The sequence below is a fragment of the Mytilus galloprovincialis genome, chromosome 5, assembly GCF_965363235.1.
Source record: "Mytilus galloprovincialis chromosome 5, xbMytGall1.hap1.1, whole genome shotgun sequence".
NCBI lineage: Eukaryota > Metazoa > Mollusca > Bivalvia > Mytilida > Mytilidae > Mytilus > Mytilus galloprovincialis.
In genome coordinates, this window is record NC_134842.1 from 89,678,614 (window position 1) to 89,696,539 (window position 17,926).

Consider the following 17,926-nt stretch of genomic DNA (forward strand, 5'->3'; position numbering starts at 1 on the left):
AAAATGGTAGCACTTGAACTCTTCAATTTGGAAGTAAAACACGGTAGCGTCTGGATTCTACACACTTGTCAAAGTCGGAAACGAAAATATACGTCAACATTCATAAATTTGTACATGAAACATACACAGAAACTTCTATTAGTTGATTAAAAGCATTCAAGTTGTCACTAAATATAATCGAATGTTTAGTAATGTAAAGACTTGTTGCACAATAAACACGTGGCAATTGTTTACAAACACTTTCTACATCTGCACGTGATCATGTTATAGGCGCTTTTTGATTGGATGCAGCGAGTTTCTACTGCAAACCAATAAAAATCCTTACCTTGTGTCTCCGAAATTTTATCTCAATCCGCCAAGGATGAAGAGAACGGGAGTGGATCGTAACCCTTGGCTAGCGAAGATGATATAGGTGATAATATACGTAAAACTTAGATCGAATGCATGTTTCAGTTTTTATACGCCCGTCAAAATTTTGACGGGACGTATTATGTTATACAAATGTCCGTCCGTCCGTCCGTCCATCCGTCTGTCTGTCTGTCTGTCTGTCCGGCGTAAACATGTCGCACCGTAACTTGAGAACGACTTATCCAAATTTCACGAAACTTAATATAGTTGTTTCTTATGATGGTCAAATGATCTGTATACTTTTTGGTGAAAATAAGATTTAAACTTTTTGAGTTACGGCACTTTTTAACTAAAACAGGTGTGTGTTTTTTTCACATGTCGCACTGTATCTCAAAAACGATTCTTGATTATGGCTTAAAACTTTAAACACTTCTTAGTTATATTAATCTCAATATCTGTATACTTTTTGATGATGATTCAAAATTTCATTTTTGAGCTATTGAGTATTTTGTAAAAAAAGGGGGAGGGGATTTTTACATGTCGCGCCATATCTCAAAAACGATTTATGATTATTGCATAAAACTTTACACATGTCTTTCTTATATTAATCTAAAGATCTGTATACTTTTTGGTGATGATTCAAAATTTTATTTTGGTAATATTTAGTTTTTTGTAAATAAAAACAGGATGGGGGGTTTCACATGTCCCGCCGTGTCTCAAAAACAATATATGGTTATTGCTTTAAACTTTCTCAGAAACTATTTATGATTATTGCATAAAACCTCCACACAAGACGTCGGGCGTATCATGCGCTCATGGCGCAGCTGTTTACTAATTAATAGTTTAATGAATTATAATATTATCTGACTCGGTGTTGATCCAACATTATTTACATAAAATATTTGAATAATAAACACTAAAATAAATTTATACTAATTAAAAGATATATACACTTATGATTTAGTTTAGCCGTAGAAATACGTACTTGGTGAATGTACGAATAAACTACCGTCTGCAGAGTATTCAGTCAACGTTTGTTTGAAAATAGCCTAAAGTAATCCCATTTTTTTCCAAATAAGCAATTTATTTTAGATGGAATTCGGAATTAATCTAATGTTCTTACAAAAATATATTCGGAGTCTTAAGATTGACCTTTTGTTCAAAAATGTATCGACCCGGTGATATAAAAAAATTGAAAACAACAAGTTTAATAATTTCTTGTTTCCGAAGCGCTTTTCAGATAGTTACCAGTAATTTCCATGTCATAAAATTCTAATAAAATGATGGCTTATAAATGAGTTACTGGTGTTGACATGAATATAAAAAATGTAGTCATTTTAATAAATTTCCTGTTACAAAACTTTGAATTTTTAAAAAAATAAGGATTTTCTTATCCCAGGCATAGATTACCTTAGCCGTATTTGGAACAACTTTTTGGAATTTTGGATCCTCAATGCTCTTCAACTTTGTACTTGTTTGGCTTTATAAATATTTTGATATGAGCGTCACTGATGAGTCTTATGAAGACGAAACGCGCGTCTGGCGTACTAAATTATAATCCTGGTACTTTGATAAGTATTAAAGGTTTAACTTTCATATGAAAACTTCTATCCTAAATTAATTTTATGAATAATTAGTTCAAAACATTTTGTTTGTATGTCAATAATTTATAGCTTTGTTTTCTAGCATATTAGTGCGTACTTGTAATTTGGATATTTTTATCTAAAGCAAAATTACTAATTAGCTGTCAAATATCACCTTCCTTTATTTGATAAGTAGTTTGTTAGTAACGTTATGTCCATGATTATTTATCTTTTATATTCTGTTTTGAAATGAACAATGAAATATATTTTTAAGATGATTAACTTTTTGAAAAAAAGTAGTCTGTTAAAAACATGTGATAGGACACTTTCAACGCTGTATACATCATATATAAATTATGTATACATATATGTCTTTATAAATTAAGAAGATCTCGCCAGCCAAATAGTTAGCAATTCTGTGTTGACATGAATTGTCATTGATATAGTCAAAATTATAGACTAACTGTTTTGCGAAACTTTTAATGTATGTACATTCTAAAAAAAATTCAGTATTTGGCAAGACCCTTGTATTTTTGTTTCATCAATGCTCTTCAACTTTGTAGAAATTGCATTTCAAAAATTTTGAATTGAATCGAAGTGATGAATATTTTGAAAGCAAACTCATAAGTTTGGTATCTTTGATAAAATTTGTAATATACAATAAGTGAACACACATTACTTCCCCGATTAATGCAGGCAGATCATTAGCAATTCTTATAGAAACTACAAGTAATAGCTTTTCTAAAAAGCTTGCCGTATTTTAGCTGATTATATTGAGATCAGTGGTTTGTGAGTAGTTTATTTTTATTGGAATATTGCACTTCAAGCAATATGAAAACATAGCGCTTTTTTTTCTACTAATTTGTCATTTTTGTTGTATTATTGGTGGACCCGTGTTATAATGGAAGGAGACTTAATAAAATTGAGAATGGAAATGGGGAATGATATTATAATAAAATGTATTCTGTGTCTATAATCAACTTGATAAAAATAGCATATAACCTACACATACTTTTGAGGATTACTACTTGACAAAATGGACAACAACAGAAGGCAGTGGCGGATCGAGAGGGGGACGTAAAGTGTGTACGCCCCATCCCCCCCCCTTTTGCTCGTTTTTTTTTTTAAATGATTAATCATACGCGACTACATATGTATGTGAACTTTGCCATTTCCTGTGTACTCTATTATTTAATTTTTATCCGACAATTCTTTACTTATAGAGATATTTTTCGCTGGAATTTACTGATTGTCAAAGTCATGTGATTCGCTATGGTGGAGTTGACCAGTGCTTCGAAAAACGTCGCTCAGTCATTTTGAAATTCAAATTACAGTAACACATTGCTTAAGCTGAGGATTACAATCATGACACCTTCAAAGCGACATAGGATTGAGCAAGAACATATTGACTTCTCAGTGGCGTAGCTGGGTCATTTTTACGTGTACGCCCGAACCTTTTGCGAGGGATATGAGGGGTGCCAACCGCTCAATGTTACAGCACCTGCTCAGTGAAAGTGGGTTCGAAAGGGACGAAGCCCTCGAAAGCTATAGAGAATGAGATACCGTAATGATTCCTGTCAGTAAAAAGTCATTGATAGCAACATACTTTTGAATCTAAATGGTTTGTTTGTTTTGGTTAAATTTTGTTATATGTTAACTTATTCATCGTGTTGAACTGGAAGCTAGCCTAATGGTCATTGGTTTTAGAGAAAACGTCCAAACCAATATTACTTTTCAATAAGTTTAAAGGGTGCCGTGAGTGAGCATACAATCGACAAAAGCACATTTAAATGAACACGAAAACAAACTATTTCCAAGAGGTGCAATATAAAAAAAATCTGGAACACGAAGGATTTCTTCCCACTAAAAGTGAATCAATTTATCAATCCTTAAAAAAAAAATCTTAAATTTTCTTTTGATATTTTTTTCTTGATCTGGAATATTTCACGACAATATATGAAGGTTTATAAATAGAGCATGTAAAACAATTAATTGCGTAAAGAAGAGTCCGGCTATCTGTCTATCAGAAAAGAACAGAAAAATGAACGAAAACAAATGCTTTCAAAATTTTAGCTTTAGACATTAGTCATAGAAAAAGCTTCTTTGGCATTTTCATAAAATTCGATGAAGGTTCGACAAGTAGTTAATGTAATTGAGAAATAACAAAATGTAAGCCCAAACTGCGACCACTTATTAAGTGCAGAAAGAAATACATGTTGTCCTTAAAATGCGGGAACATTAAAGATATAATTGCATTATTATATTGTTCTGAATACTCTTTTGATCATAAACAGTTTCATTCAAAAGACTTTATCCACATTCGGAAATTTATATTGACGCCGCTTTGTCTCACTTTTTGGACATACATCACAGGCTCGACAAAAATACAAACAGCATATCGAATCTGAGCAGATAGTGAATTGCTTTAAATATAAGAAAAGTACGTAAAATTCATAGTAGATTCAGACTTTTACAAAAGATTCGAACAAAATATATTAAATGATCTATTTGAGTAAATTTAGGCCCTTTTTATTCAAAATTACAATCCATTGAAAAAACAAGCACAAGGCTGATGTGCTTTTGACCAGTTTTTCTTATTCTATGTCCATTATTTGTTTTATTTTCAAAATTCAAGTGTACGCCCGGGCGTTTTGACGTAAACGTAGCTACGCGCATGCTTCTATTTCACTATTCCACCAAACAGGAAGTAATACTCTATAGACTATAACACTCTCATGAAAAAAGTTCCATGGCAATATTATTTACCATTGTCATGATTGATATGGACTATATAAAATTGCTGTTTGGTGTGAACCAAGCTTTGCGTTGAAGACCAAACTACAACCTTTAATAGTTTACTTTTATAAATTGTGACTTGGATAGATAGTTGTCTTTGGTACTTACATGTATATGAGATGAAGTAATATCTATCTACAAGATTGAGAACACATTGTTTTGTAATAAATTTGAAACATATTTAATTCTGTAATATCTGATAATATGTATCAGTTATTTGTGATTTTTCATTTGATGCGTACTCTCTGGTAATGTCAGTATCAGCATGATCAGTTGATTGGTTGTGATAAGAAAAATGGGGCAGTTTGCAATTGTCATGTGCAGGTACACCACATGTGGATCTTCTTTCCCCTCTCATTTATAAAATTGTGCACCAGTATTTTGGTGAATGAAACACTTGTCATATTAAATTAAAGTCAGAGGTAGAGTTAGAGGGTTATCGGGGGGCCTGGGCCACCCCTTTTTTAGCAAAAAAATTTGTTGTTTTTATAGGGAATCACTGAAGCATGACTGGAGTTGGCCCCTTCTTAGGCAGTCAGTGGGCTCCCGCTTATGAAAATTTCTGGATCCACCACTGAAAGTTTGAGTAAAGTTAGATAAGGATTTATGACAAATTATGTTGAAATTTGCACAGATAATGAATGAAAAATCTAGTAAATTAAAAAATAGGCACTATTATTAAAAGCTTTCCTTGCTTATTCACAAGGACATATCATATCCTCCATGCTATTCCGATCTGAGTTTTTATTCATACATGTACATACATGTAGTCTGGAGCTGTTCCAAGTAGTCTTCTTTTTTCTGTTTCTTGAGAAGTATTTGTTTTACCTGTTCAGTCACTGTAAAGTGTTACAATTCATATTTAAACGCAACACATAAATAGTGACCAAAAAGGTATGGCTATCACATGAGAGAAGCTAGAAAAAAAGTCAAATGTATACATTTTAAACATTTTTGTGGGACCATGAAAATGTGGTATATAGATAGATATGCATAGATAGACCATAGAACAAATAAGCATCATCGAAACAACATCTGATAAACAAATTTAATAATACTTTTAGATATTTGGATGATATTTTGGCCAGCTGAGGGACGCCTCCGGGTGCGGGAATTTCTCGCTACATTGAAGACCTGTTGGTGACCCTCTGCTGTTGTTTTTTATTTGGTCGGGTTGTTGTCTCTTTGACACATTCCCCATTTCCATTCTCAATTTTAAACATTTCAAAGGAGATGTACATGTAAGATGAATTATGAAAAAAAGAGCCATGGCCAGGGGCCCCAAACTTGACAGCATTTGGTGTTGAACAGGTAAAATGTTTGCAGTGACAATAAATATAGCCTTTGTTAGAGGTGACCCAGGTCGCCTTTCTCTAAATCAGCTATATTAAACATATTTCTGGGCCGGGTTGAAAAATAAATGAAAATGACTTTTAAAAAAGCTAATAGAAATACACCAAATTTGGGAGACATCTATTTAAATGTTTGAAATAATAAGAAAGTTGACAAGAACTAAGCTTTTTCAGATAATATACAGACTATTGCAGTCAGCCTATAATCATGATAATAGACTCTTTGCCTCCTGAAATGTTTGCTTATACACTGTGCTTTCCTATAATGATTTAAAATCAGTGTGATAGTTTTCATGAAGAACACTGAGCGTACAGGTATTATGACAAGATACATGTTGTGTTACATGTACATGTATCTACCCAAATAAGTAAAATATAAAAATTCTCGACTTCTAAAACCAGTGATTGATCTCCTGATTTATATCTCATCACTCTATGCAGATGCTGTGTGAAAAAAAAAATTGACTTACCAGTATGCTTCTATCCATTGAGTTGATTTATTATTAATTATTTTGCTTTGGATACACCTTATTGCTACAATATGTATATATATGTCTGCCATTACAAACTGTACATGCATGTACATCACATTATATTCCATGTAAAATTTTTATGTTTTAATACAAAATATATGATGCCACAATGGAAAAGTAATTGTTGTATGACGTTAATGGTTAAAATGGGACAGATTCTCAGGTCAGCTGGGACAATAAGGGGGGGGGGGGGGGGCTGGGGGAGGGGGCGACTTCTCCAGTCATGCTTTAGTGATTTCCTACATAATCAACCAAATAGTAATGTTCATCACGAAAAAATATACTAAGTGTAAGACCTGATGATGTGAATAAATTGAAATCAGACATATCAAATGAAGTTTTCAGTGCTTTTGATATATCAATGGGCAATCTGATGAGTTAAGCCTTTTTTGACTGATTTTTATAGTTTGTTCTTATGTTGAACTGTTATACATGTACCACTGTCCAAGGTTAGGGGGAGGATCGAAATCCCGCTAACATGTTTTACCCCGCCACATTATTTATGTATGTTTCTGTCCCAAATCAGGAGCCTGTAATTCAGTGGTTGTCGTTTGTTTATGTGTTACATATTTGTTTTTCCTTCATTTTTGTATATAAATAAGGCCTTGGTTTTCTGGTTTGAATTGTTATACATGTCATATCAGGGCCTTTTATAGCTGACTGTGTTGTATAGGCTTTGATCATTGTTGAAGGCTGTACGGTGACCTATAGTTGTTAATGTCTGTGTCATTTTGGTCTCTTGTAGACAGTTGTCTCATTGGCAATCATACCACATCTTCTTTTTTATAATGACTGCTGATCACCACTGTGTCCATACTCGGACTATTATGGTCCAACAACCAGTGGCGGATCCAGAAATTTTCATAAGTGCAGGCCCACAAAATTTGCCAGAAAAGGATGGCAAGCCCCCTGGCCCCCTTCTAAATCAGCCTCCTGACAACTCCAAAGAATAAATCATCATGTACGAGTACATCAAAGATCATCAAACTGTCTACCCCAAATGCAAACATCTTTTTGGGAGTTCACTGTGTTGCAAGTTTTTTGGGTTCGAAGGATCGTATAAAATGATTGCCTTGGGGTCATTGTCAAATATAGAGCTGTGCATTGTAAAAAGCTAAATTATATAATTTGCAACAGCTGACACTATAGTATCCTATAGTGCACTGAAACCCTTGCCAATAACAATACCGTGATGCTTGGTGTAGGCTTCTTTGCACATAAGAAACCATATTGCTCACCTTGTAATTTTTGTATTCTTCTTATCAGTATCTAACTACAATAACATATATACAATGAAGGAGTGACAGTGGATAATTATGAGAGAAATATATAAAAAATAAATGAGAAGCATATACATTATTACAAAAATCAAGTACCTTTTAATAATGAGTTTCTCACCAACAAGCATTCATTCAAATAGTTGACAACAATTTTTAATATTGTTTGGGAATTACTATTTAGAATTGATATAAGCAAGTTATATGATAAGGAAGAAAATTTGTTGTTCAATAGAACATTATTTAATTTTTTAATAAGGTTATCTCTCACATATTTATAGGAGGAACATTTTAAAAGAAAGTGAAGTTCATCTTCAATGTCTCCATTGTTACAGATAGACGAAGAAATGAAACATTTGTGAGAAAGAAAGAGATTGTGAAGTTTATATTAGTATATTGGTAGATGAAGAAATTTAACATTTGTGAAAAAGAAAGAGATTGAGCTTCTTTTTTTTAATTTTTAAATATGAAGAATATGTATAAGATAATGTATGAATCTGTTTTCATCAAAGTCAAAGTATGAATAAACGAATGGAGATATATATGGAGCGGGCATAATGGAATATAATATTTTGATTCATTTGCTTAATACTATGCTCTAAGTGTACTCTTGTTATGTCAATTCGATGCTTTATTTGTAAAACTCTCAGCCACGCTTTGCCATCTTTATTATTTAAGCGTGTTTCCAGACCCCACGACGAGGACGTTGTTCTACCTTGGGGTCCATATACAGATCACGTACTTTTGCGGAAAAAAACCCCAAAAAAAAAGGTCAACTTTCCTTTGAAGGATTTATTGAAACAAAAACATGAAATATTATTTCCTTTCTAACAGTATAATTCATTGTTCTTGATAGGAACAACATTAGATGTGGCTTCACCTTAAGGTAATAACAGTACACACAATGTGGAACATCAAATGAGATTAACGAGTCGTGTGTCCCCTGTTTTATTGCTACAATAACATCCAATTAACACCTTCAACTTTGTACACACGTCAGACTATACAATTACACGCGCCAGACTATACAATCATTGTAAATAGTGAACACCTGTTGAAAACTCAAGATTGTCATTAATTTCCTTTCATCTTCAATCAATATGCATAAACATGATAAATATCGTTTAATGAGGCAATAAACAAATAAAAAGATGAAAACATTCACATTTCAATTTTCTTTTCCTCCTGTTTGGTTTCAGTTCTTTGTATTTCACAATTTGTGTCAATATTTTCAGGACAATGATGCACAAGTAATTCATTTTGCTAGCTTAATACATATTGCACGAAAAGAGTTTTAAAATACAAATTATAAGATAAATAATATGTTCTAAAACACAAGGAAAAGTAATCTAATAATACAATAATTAAACGTAATACTGGCTGTTATTCATAATAGATGATAAACTATTATGTACTAAATAATGTTTTATTTTTTTCTATCAATTTTAACTTTCTTGTCGCTAAAATTATTTTCTTTTGCATATTCTTTTAATATTATTGCAATAATTAATTTTAATTAAAAAAAATGTTTTCTTGTCGCTAAATAACAGCTAAATAATTTGTTGTTGCTTGTTGTCGCTAAAATAATTCTTGTTGTCGCTTCTTGTCGCTTGTTGACGCTTGTTGTCGCTAAAATTCTTGTTGTCGCTAATTAGTGAGACCGGTATCGTCGGGTTTGTTTATTTACACCAGAAATCAATGAAGCGATGAAAGTGCTGGAAACGAAATTACATCTTCGGTAAAATAGCAACATAATTTCAACTTGGATTAAATCATCACATTGTCACATGATTATATAATCTGTACCAAATTGACAGTTTGTGGTGAGTTATCATCATAACTAATCACTATAGCAAACAAGCGATAGCCTTTCAAAAAGTGCTAAATTCGACTCTTAGCTGATGAAAATGGAAAGAGCTCTCGCTTTGTAGATTAATTCATTTACTAGAATAACCACGTGCATCAATCAACAAATTTTACCACACACGTGAGGTCACACGTTATATGAACTTGTAGTATCGTTTAACGTTGTTGTTAACAACAAATGGAAGTTTTTAACGACCTTGACTGGAGTATACAGTCCTTGTTGTTTATTCCAGAAGATTCGTCTATTCATAGATAAAAGTTACCTGTGTAAAATCTAATTGCTAAAATAGAGGCGACAAATCCGATACTCTACGGTATTGAAGGACATTTACTTGGTTTGGATTGTCCTAACCAATCAATAAATTTTGATTATTCACGTCTCGTGGTATCTTCCAATCAGATAGCAAGAAAAATTCACGCCCTAAGTGTCCATCGTTCAATTCTTAATCTCGACTCCTAGGAGTCGAGAATGAACACTTTATCATCATATGTACCTATAACCTAGTATCATGATTTCAATCCGACCCCACTTACGGACGCGTTGAACATATAATGCATGCCACTCATTAATAGCCAATCAGACGTTAAAATGACCTTCATTTCCCCCATAATCATTCCGGAAACAGCCACGAAGCAGCCATTATTTATAACCAATGAAATAACAGAAATACCGTTAACAGATTTACCCGAACCTGACGTTTAGCCTCTGACTAATCAGACCGTATCACCATGGTGATACGGTAATTAACCAAATCACAATTGCACAATTATTTCCTCTAAGATGTAACGCGTCTTCTGATTGGCTGACGTTATTTTGTTATCAGCCCATAGACATGATTTAGTCACGTGACCGTGACGTCGTCAACGTGTTTTCATGGTTTCTACGGTTTAAAATAAAATTTAGAATTAAATTATAAGAAATTACTGTACTATTTTTTCTGTCTATTCGAAATAACATAAAAAATGTGGTGCACATTATTAAATAATCAGCTACGCGCGTTATTCAGTGTGCCCAACATTTTTTTATGTTATTTCTTCATAGACAGAAAAAATATTACAGTCATTCCTTATATAACTGACATATGAATCAAAATTTTGAACTCATTGTTTCTAAAAATAAAGTTTACGGCCCTCTCTTCATCCTAATATTCTTCATTCAAGCAATTTGTCAAACTATTTTAGCAGTTGATTAGTTTGTGTGAGAACGTTATATAGATATAGGAAGATGTGGTGTGAGTGCCAATGAGACAACTCTCCATACAAATAACAATTTAAAAAGTAAACCATTAAAGGTTAAAGTACGGCCTTCAACACGGAGCCTTGGCTCACACCGAACAACAAGCTATAAAGGGCCCCAAAATTACTAGTGTAAAAACATTCAAACGGGAAAACCAACGGTCTAATCTATATAAACAAAACGAGAAACACGTATATATTACATAAACAAACGACAACTACTGTACATCAGATTCCTGACTTAGGACAGGTGCAAACATTTGCAGCGGGATTAAACGTTTTAATGGATCCAAACCTTCTCCCTTTTTCTCCTATGTTATGTTCTCCTGTAAATCGAATCATACATAAATTTCTTCATTTGTGATACAATCTAGTAAAGTACTGTAGTCCTGCTATTATTGTAACTAAGATAACATTGCAAACATGAGCATATCTTGTAAAAAATACACTCAAGAAGATCAATGGAATATGACCATCGAGGGAAGGGGTTCAACAATCGAGATTACTCTAAGAATTTCTAAAGGAGTAGGGGCAATAAGGGCCAAAATCGGCCCCAGCCTAGAACAAATTCATTTTTTCTGAAAATCATGCCTAAACTATCCAATTTATAAAACAGAAAAGATTTTGTTCATATCTCAAGCCGTTTTTGCGCAAGAAGCTTTTAAAACTGATGACAGATAAATAAAAATATCGTCTATTTTCATGGAATATTTTTATTTGTAGCCGTTTTGAAGTTTCAATGTAGCATATACTATTTTAACATTCAGTTGATTAAGGAAATGCTATTTTTCAACTCATACAGTGTACAAATGCTATTTTATAATATTTGTTTACAATTCAATAAACTTACAATAACATAGTTACCGTTGCTATGGCAACAGAAACATACCTAAAAATAATCAAATCCTAGATAAGCGCTTTCAGATACATGAGATAGCTTGCAATGGGTGTTTAAATGTTGGACGATATATTTTTCTCTCTCTTTTAAGACCTCTGGATCAATATATTTTCGATTTTCAATATAAACATGGTAAAACCTAGGTCATAGACCTTAGTTTTTTTTCTCGAAATTATTGGAATTAACAAAACCACAGTTATTTCATAAGGTTAAATAGGAGAAACCAATTTTTTCCTTATTGAGGAAAAATTCAATAATAGAATTGTTTAAAATTAAAGGAGAAAATTGTTTTTCATAAATATTTCAGAAACATTAAATCAAAATGTCAGTAATAGGCCCTGTTTCCATGAAGAAAAAAAAACCAACAAATTGTCCTATAAAATTCTGTATGATCATTTGAAAATGATAGTTCTCTCTAAATATTCTAAATACACTTGAAGACACTTAATTTTTGAAAAGGAGCAATTTTAAATTTCAAGTCTTGTTTGTTAATGATACTTTCTAAAATATTCTTAAACCAAGATTATTTTCTAAGATGCCCAGAAATATGCCCAGAAAAAGAATCAGATCTACCGTGAACAGTATACCAATTCGAAAAAAAAATTATATCTGTTTTTTTATCAATTGATTTGTTATTGGGTCCTTATCTATATTAATTCTCACTTAGAACTTTCATAGGACCCCGTTTAATGTGGACATCTACACTGGAAACAGAATTAATAATAGGCATATGCATACAGTATTTTTATCAAAGAATCTTGTAAAATATTCATCAAATCTGCATTATGTGACAAATTATTCTTTATTTTCTGCTGTCCGCAATTTTCCTTTAGCAAGGAATGGATATACTCTAAATACCCAAGTCACAAGCTATAAAGAACATACACTGTCATTATGCTTTATCATGAACATAAGTTTTAATGAGTTATGTACCTATTTGTTAAATTTTACAATTAATTAGAAATAGTCACATGAAAAACGTGTATATGAAGAAATATGTTGAACTAGTAAATCAACATATTAGAAAACATGAAGTTATTGTCTGAGAAATTCAAAAAAAAACAACACAAACTACAACATGTACAACTTGATACGGTTGGCCGCTGACAAAATATGTACAGTATATGATTAAAAAAGAAATTAAACGTTTTGTTATTTCTTCCAAATTGAAAAAACAAATTATGAATTTTCATGTCATTCACTCTTCATCATTTGCTTCCTCGTTGTCACTTTCGTCAACAGTAACTGGATCTGGCAGGTTACGAGCGTCGAGAAGATATTTGCTCCAATCACGACAGTTTCAAAAATGTTATCCGTGTACTTTCCAATACCAAGATACCAAATTAAGGCTGTAACATGGGAGCAGGTTCCTACAACACGACTTCCGGCTTTGCACTGGCAATACCAACCCACGACACTAATGTCATCATATTTAACCCATACACGATAGCGTTTTGATGATATATGTCTTGACTGAATTTTAGCACACAAAAGATTCTCTTCATGGTCACATGTAAAAACTTCATAATTACCATCGTCATCTAGGTGTTCTCTGGTATAACATGGAGCAAGTTTTAGTTGGTAGACTCCAACAGTAATATTTCTTATATCTTCTTCTGATAAACGAGGAAAAGTAGGGGCGGATGAAGCATCAATCTTTTGCCATTTACAAGAACGTTTGTCAAGGCCTTCCTCTATTATTTTCTCATGGAGTAAGTTCTTTTGCTTTGAAAGATAAAGCATTTTAGACGCCAATTGTTCATCTTGTTCTAAGTCACCTGTATTTAGTTCTGGCCAATATTTGTTCATTATTGCACAGGCAATATTTACATAATCAGATACAAACGGAATCTGGCTATTTGGTAAAACTCTATCAAGATATTTCCATGATTTAATGCGGCCATTAACGGACTCTACCACCCAACGGATTTTTGTAACAAGTCTTGTTACGTTGCTGTCTTCAACTGGAAGTTGAGACTCCCCTTTTTTATTAAAAGCTGGCATTTTTGTTTGAATACCCATTTCTTGCAGTAAGTCAAGTGCATCTCTAAAGCCACGATCGACAATCATTATGTCATCCTCAGTCACCCATTCTTTAAATTCTTCAATGTCATGTTGAATTATGTGCTTCATTATTTCTGCATCGTTGTTTTTGCCGTTGCTAAAGTACGGTCCAATTACACTTATTATGTAACCAGAAGTTGTTACAAAGACCATTGGTTTAACCAATGGTCGATGTTTGTGCATGCTAAAACATTTACGTTGGAACTTGAATTGTGAACTTTTCTGGATATAGATATAAGTGCCATCTGCGACTATAATTGCAGGATACATTCCTTTTCCGAACAGTGATTGCGCTAGAGGTCGAGTATGCGATGTTATAACCTCTTCCCTACTTATATGATTAAATCCTAGATTAGAGGGAACAAAATTTTCAGACAAGTATTTTCTAGCTGATGCAATAGCACGTCTAACAGAATCTTTACCAAGATTAAAAAGTGTTGATAAAAGTTTATTTGATAAACCAGACTTCAATTTTGTTAGAAATATTCCAATGCATGTCCGGACACTTCGAGTCCGAGAATCTCGCAAATTACCCTTTTGGACACTTGAACATAGGTCATTAAAGTTTTCCTTAGAAAGGCCTGTTAGATTTAAAATGTCTGAGCTTGTAAGTGCATTTTCTGTATCAAAATCTATTCGCCGCTTGCTTCCTCTCAAAGCCATATCTCGGATTTGCGTAATTAGGTCCATTAAATCAGTACGGTTGAAAATGGACGAAGACTGCGAATGTGAAATTCTGTCAAGTGCATCAGGTAAAAATATGTCATTGCACAAGTGTCCTGGACAACATCTGGCACCAACTGTGAGTATAATGAGTTTATCCAAAAATATATTAAATCTAGCGTTTGTTGGGACAACTACTAGCTTTGGACCTCGGCGTTTACACACAACACACTGCGAGTGGCCACCTCCAGCTGATGGTATAGGCAGTGCGATACTTGGTGGAGATTTACATGGATGACATCTAGCATACTTTGCTGGAGGGACGTACTCTGTGTCATCATTAATTGATTCAGATATTGTAGTTTGTATGGGGCATCTTACATTTGTGTCAATTTCTCGAGAGCATCGTATTCTGCACTTATTACATATAACACTGTTAGCGTGATTAATTTTGTCATGTTCAATGAAAAACTTCTGTTGTAAACATTTACGTAGTGATTTATTGTTGGGTCCTATGAGTTTTCGCCTGTCTCTGGTTTTTGGTCTTTTTGAACACAAAATGCAATTATAGTTTCTGGGCGTTGACATTCTCTGAAAATTAGAAATGGAAATATTTAAACACTTAGCATGAGGTAAATCAGAATAACGTGCAGAATATCCAAAGTGTGATTTAAAATCATAAAATACAATATCGTAAATAGATTGTTTTAGCCTGAAAATACCATGGTGCGTACGTTTCTTAGTTTTGTTGTGTGTATTTGTCTGTGCACGTGTGTGTGTTTACTTTTTTGTTTAATACATGTCAATTTCTTCACGAAATATCAGTTTTAGAATATGCGGTATTCAACCCTGATTGTCCATACTTAATTATTGTTTAACGTTTACAGCTAATTTCCTACTGCGTGTAGAATAAAACTTTGGTTGGCTTGCTTGCTATGTTTGTATAAACATTTAATCAAGTTTTGTAATAAAAATTAGCATCTTCAAACAATATATATATATATACTCAGACGTAGTTAAACATGTATATATTACTTTTTAAATTTGATTGGACGTTATCCCAATTACAATTTTACATAATCTAAAAACAAAGCAAACAAGCTAGCCAAAGTCTTGCTCTACATGTATTAGGAAATTAGCTATAAATGGAACCTACTAACAAAAGTGCTTATGTCAGTATAAAAATCACGGATAGTTAATGATAATAAATAAATCTTAAACTCTTCACATATTAGATATACAACCTAAAAACAGGAGTACAAAGATATAACGGATAAACATTCATAGGACAGCTGCTGAACACCACCCCTATAACAACGCACACAAACAAAGACAAACAGAGGGAAACATAAAATATTCAACAAAAATGTATCTACTCAATAAGCGAAGCTCTTAAGTGTTCTCGAAACGTAAGTAATACATGCTCTCATCAAATTACGTTTATCATAATTACTAGAATTTAAAGCACGCAGTCAATTTCTCTTAATTCTATTCTCACCTTAAGATCAAGAGTTCCTATCAGGAACCGACGTATTCCTTCCATCCATCATACACTTGCATTGTTTAAACCAGCTTAAAATCTGTTGAAAAAAAAAGATTATCAAAATAATGTATTCTTTATTTTGAACTGAATATGAGAGGGTATTAAGTAAACATTTTATGTTTAGAAAGTTTATCAAAATTACTATGAAAATATTAAATAACCATTTTTTCAATTTAAAAATAAAAGATAAGTACTTCTATAGCCGCACACTATAAACTGTCAAAAAGTAGTCTTTTTCGTTTCTGTGCATGATAATATAATGTTATCAATTAATCATAATTAAAACATAGGTTTAAACTCTTTATTCGAGCACAAATGCTTTGAGAAACGAATCAGAAAAAAAATATAAGTAATACCTAAAGTATGGGACCATTAAGTATGTAAGTGACAACTGCTAGTACATTCAGGTGAAGTATAATGTCTCTCTTCAAAATCACATGTTTACTGCTCTTCAGCATGTTCAGTAAATATCTATAAAAAAATCTCATCCGATTAAAAATCATTCTTTTTAGTGGAGTTCGTGTTGTTTCAATAGTTATTATTTATAACTGTTGATGTAAATGTCTTTTGGTTTTGTGAGTCTTTGTTTACTCCTTGGTTTTGATTGTTATTGTCTTTAAAACGTTATGACAATATTAAAAAAGTAATTATGCCAAAAAAAAAATTTGAAAAAATCTCGAGAGTCGAACTCGGTATCTACGCACTTCAAAACTGACGACCTTAACCTCACAGCTATCGCTTCAACTGCTTATTATTTGATAAATTACAGGTACTTAAATTCAACAATACGTTAGAAAAGTGTCTTGAGCATACGATATCTAAGAAACCACACTGTTTTAATCTAGAACTTCAAATTGTAGGATAAATTGTGATCTTTTCATTGTTTATTTATAATGTATATACATGTATTTATAATATAACATTATAGAAAAGAAACTCAAAAAAGTTTCTTAGAGCAAGTAGTTTTCAGACTCCGTAAATGATTTCTTTTCTTGGCATCGTCCGCGGTAATATTAATAATATAATATTACGAACTGTTAAATTTTATTGTTCAAAATACCAATTTATTTTTGGTATGTTTTTGATTTTCTTACGGATTCATGTAAGTTTTTTAAGTTGAAATGTTGAAATGATCGGTCTTACTATACAAATCCTTGGTACCGTGAGAAGATTAATATTTTAAATACAATACTGTTGTACGGAACCCCGCATATTTCTGTTTAGATAAATTGATAAGTAAAATAATCAACATACCCTTTTGAATTGCAATCGAAATTAATAATCTGTTGCACAGCTATTCTCTAAATAACATGAATAAGTTGAGCTAAGTAGATCTGCTGGTAACTATAGACGCTTTTCTTTTGTGGTTGTCCTAAAAGAGGTCTTCAATCGTCTGAACCGGCTTTTTCAAATTTCCGCAACTACTTTTCTATGATCATGTTATATAAAGTGATCAGACGATCTAAATATTTTACATGTCGCAAATCAATTAAGTCAATGTAGAATTAAGTTCTATACTGATTTTTTTTAATTTAATTTTATTTATGTTTTTTTTTTAATTTTTTACCGGACATCGTTTGCCCTCTCTATTTTGATCCACAGTCACTCATATCAACAATAAACCATGAAAGAGACGAAGACGACTAAAAAAAGTTTTAAAACAATCCACATTCAGAGGCATAATATTAATTTGCATCACGTGGAAGTTAAGTTGTACTTGCGAGTAGACTGGTTATCTGAAAGGAGTATAACGTCAGGCGTTCAATG

General features: G+C 32.5%; 1 protein-coding gene across 1 annotated transcript; it reads right to left on the reverse strand.

Moving 5' to 3' along the window:
• Window positions 1-11,516: 11,516 nt before the first annotated feature.
• On the reverse strand, window positions 11,517-17,010 carry LOC143076652 (uncharacterized). The gene is made up of 3 exons (XM_076252492.1): window positions 16,516-17,010; window positions 16,115-16,196; window positions 11,517-15,207 (listed from the first exon to the last, which is right to left on the reverse strand). Exons 2-3 carry the CDS (start codon window positions 16,157-16,159, stop codon window positions 13,084-13,086), a joined length of 2,169 nt encoding a protein of 722 aa, XP_076108607.1. The 5' UTR covers window positions 16,160-16,196; window positions 16,516-17,010; the 3' UTR covers window positions 11,517-13,083.
• Between the last annotated feature and the right edge of the window lie 916 nt (window positions 17,011-17,926).

Coding starts and splice junctions, on each gene's coding strand:
- LOC143076652 (XM_076252492.1), bottom strand. CDS start 16,159: ATGGAAGGAATACGTCGGTTCCTGATAGGAACTCTTGATCTTAAG. Junction 15,208..16,114: donor TAGGAACTCTTGATCTTAAG/GTGAGAATAGAA, acceptor TCTAATTTTCAG/AGAATGTCAACGCCCAGAAA.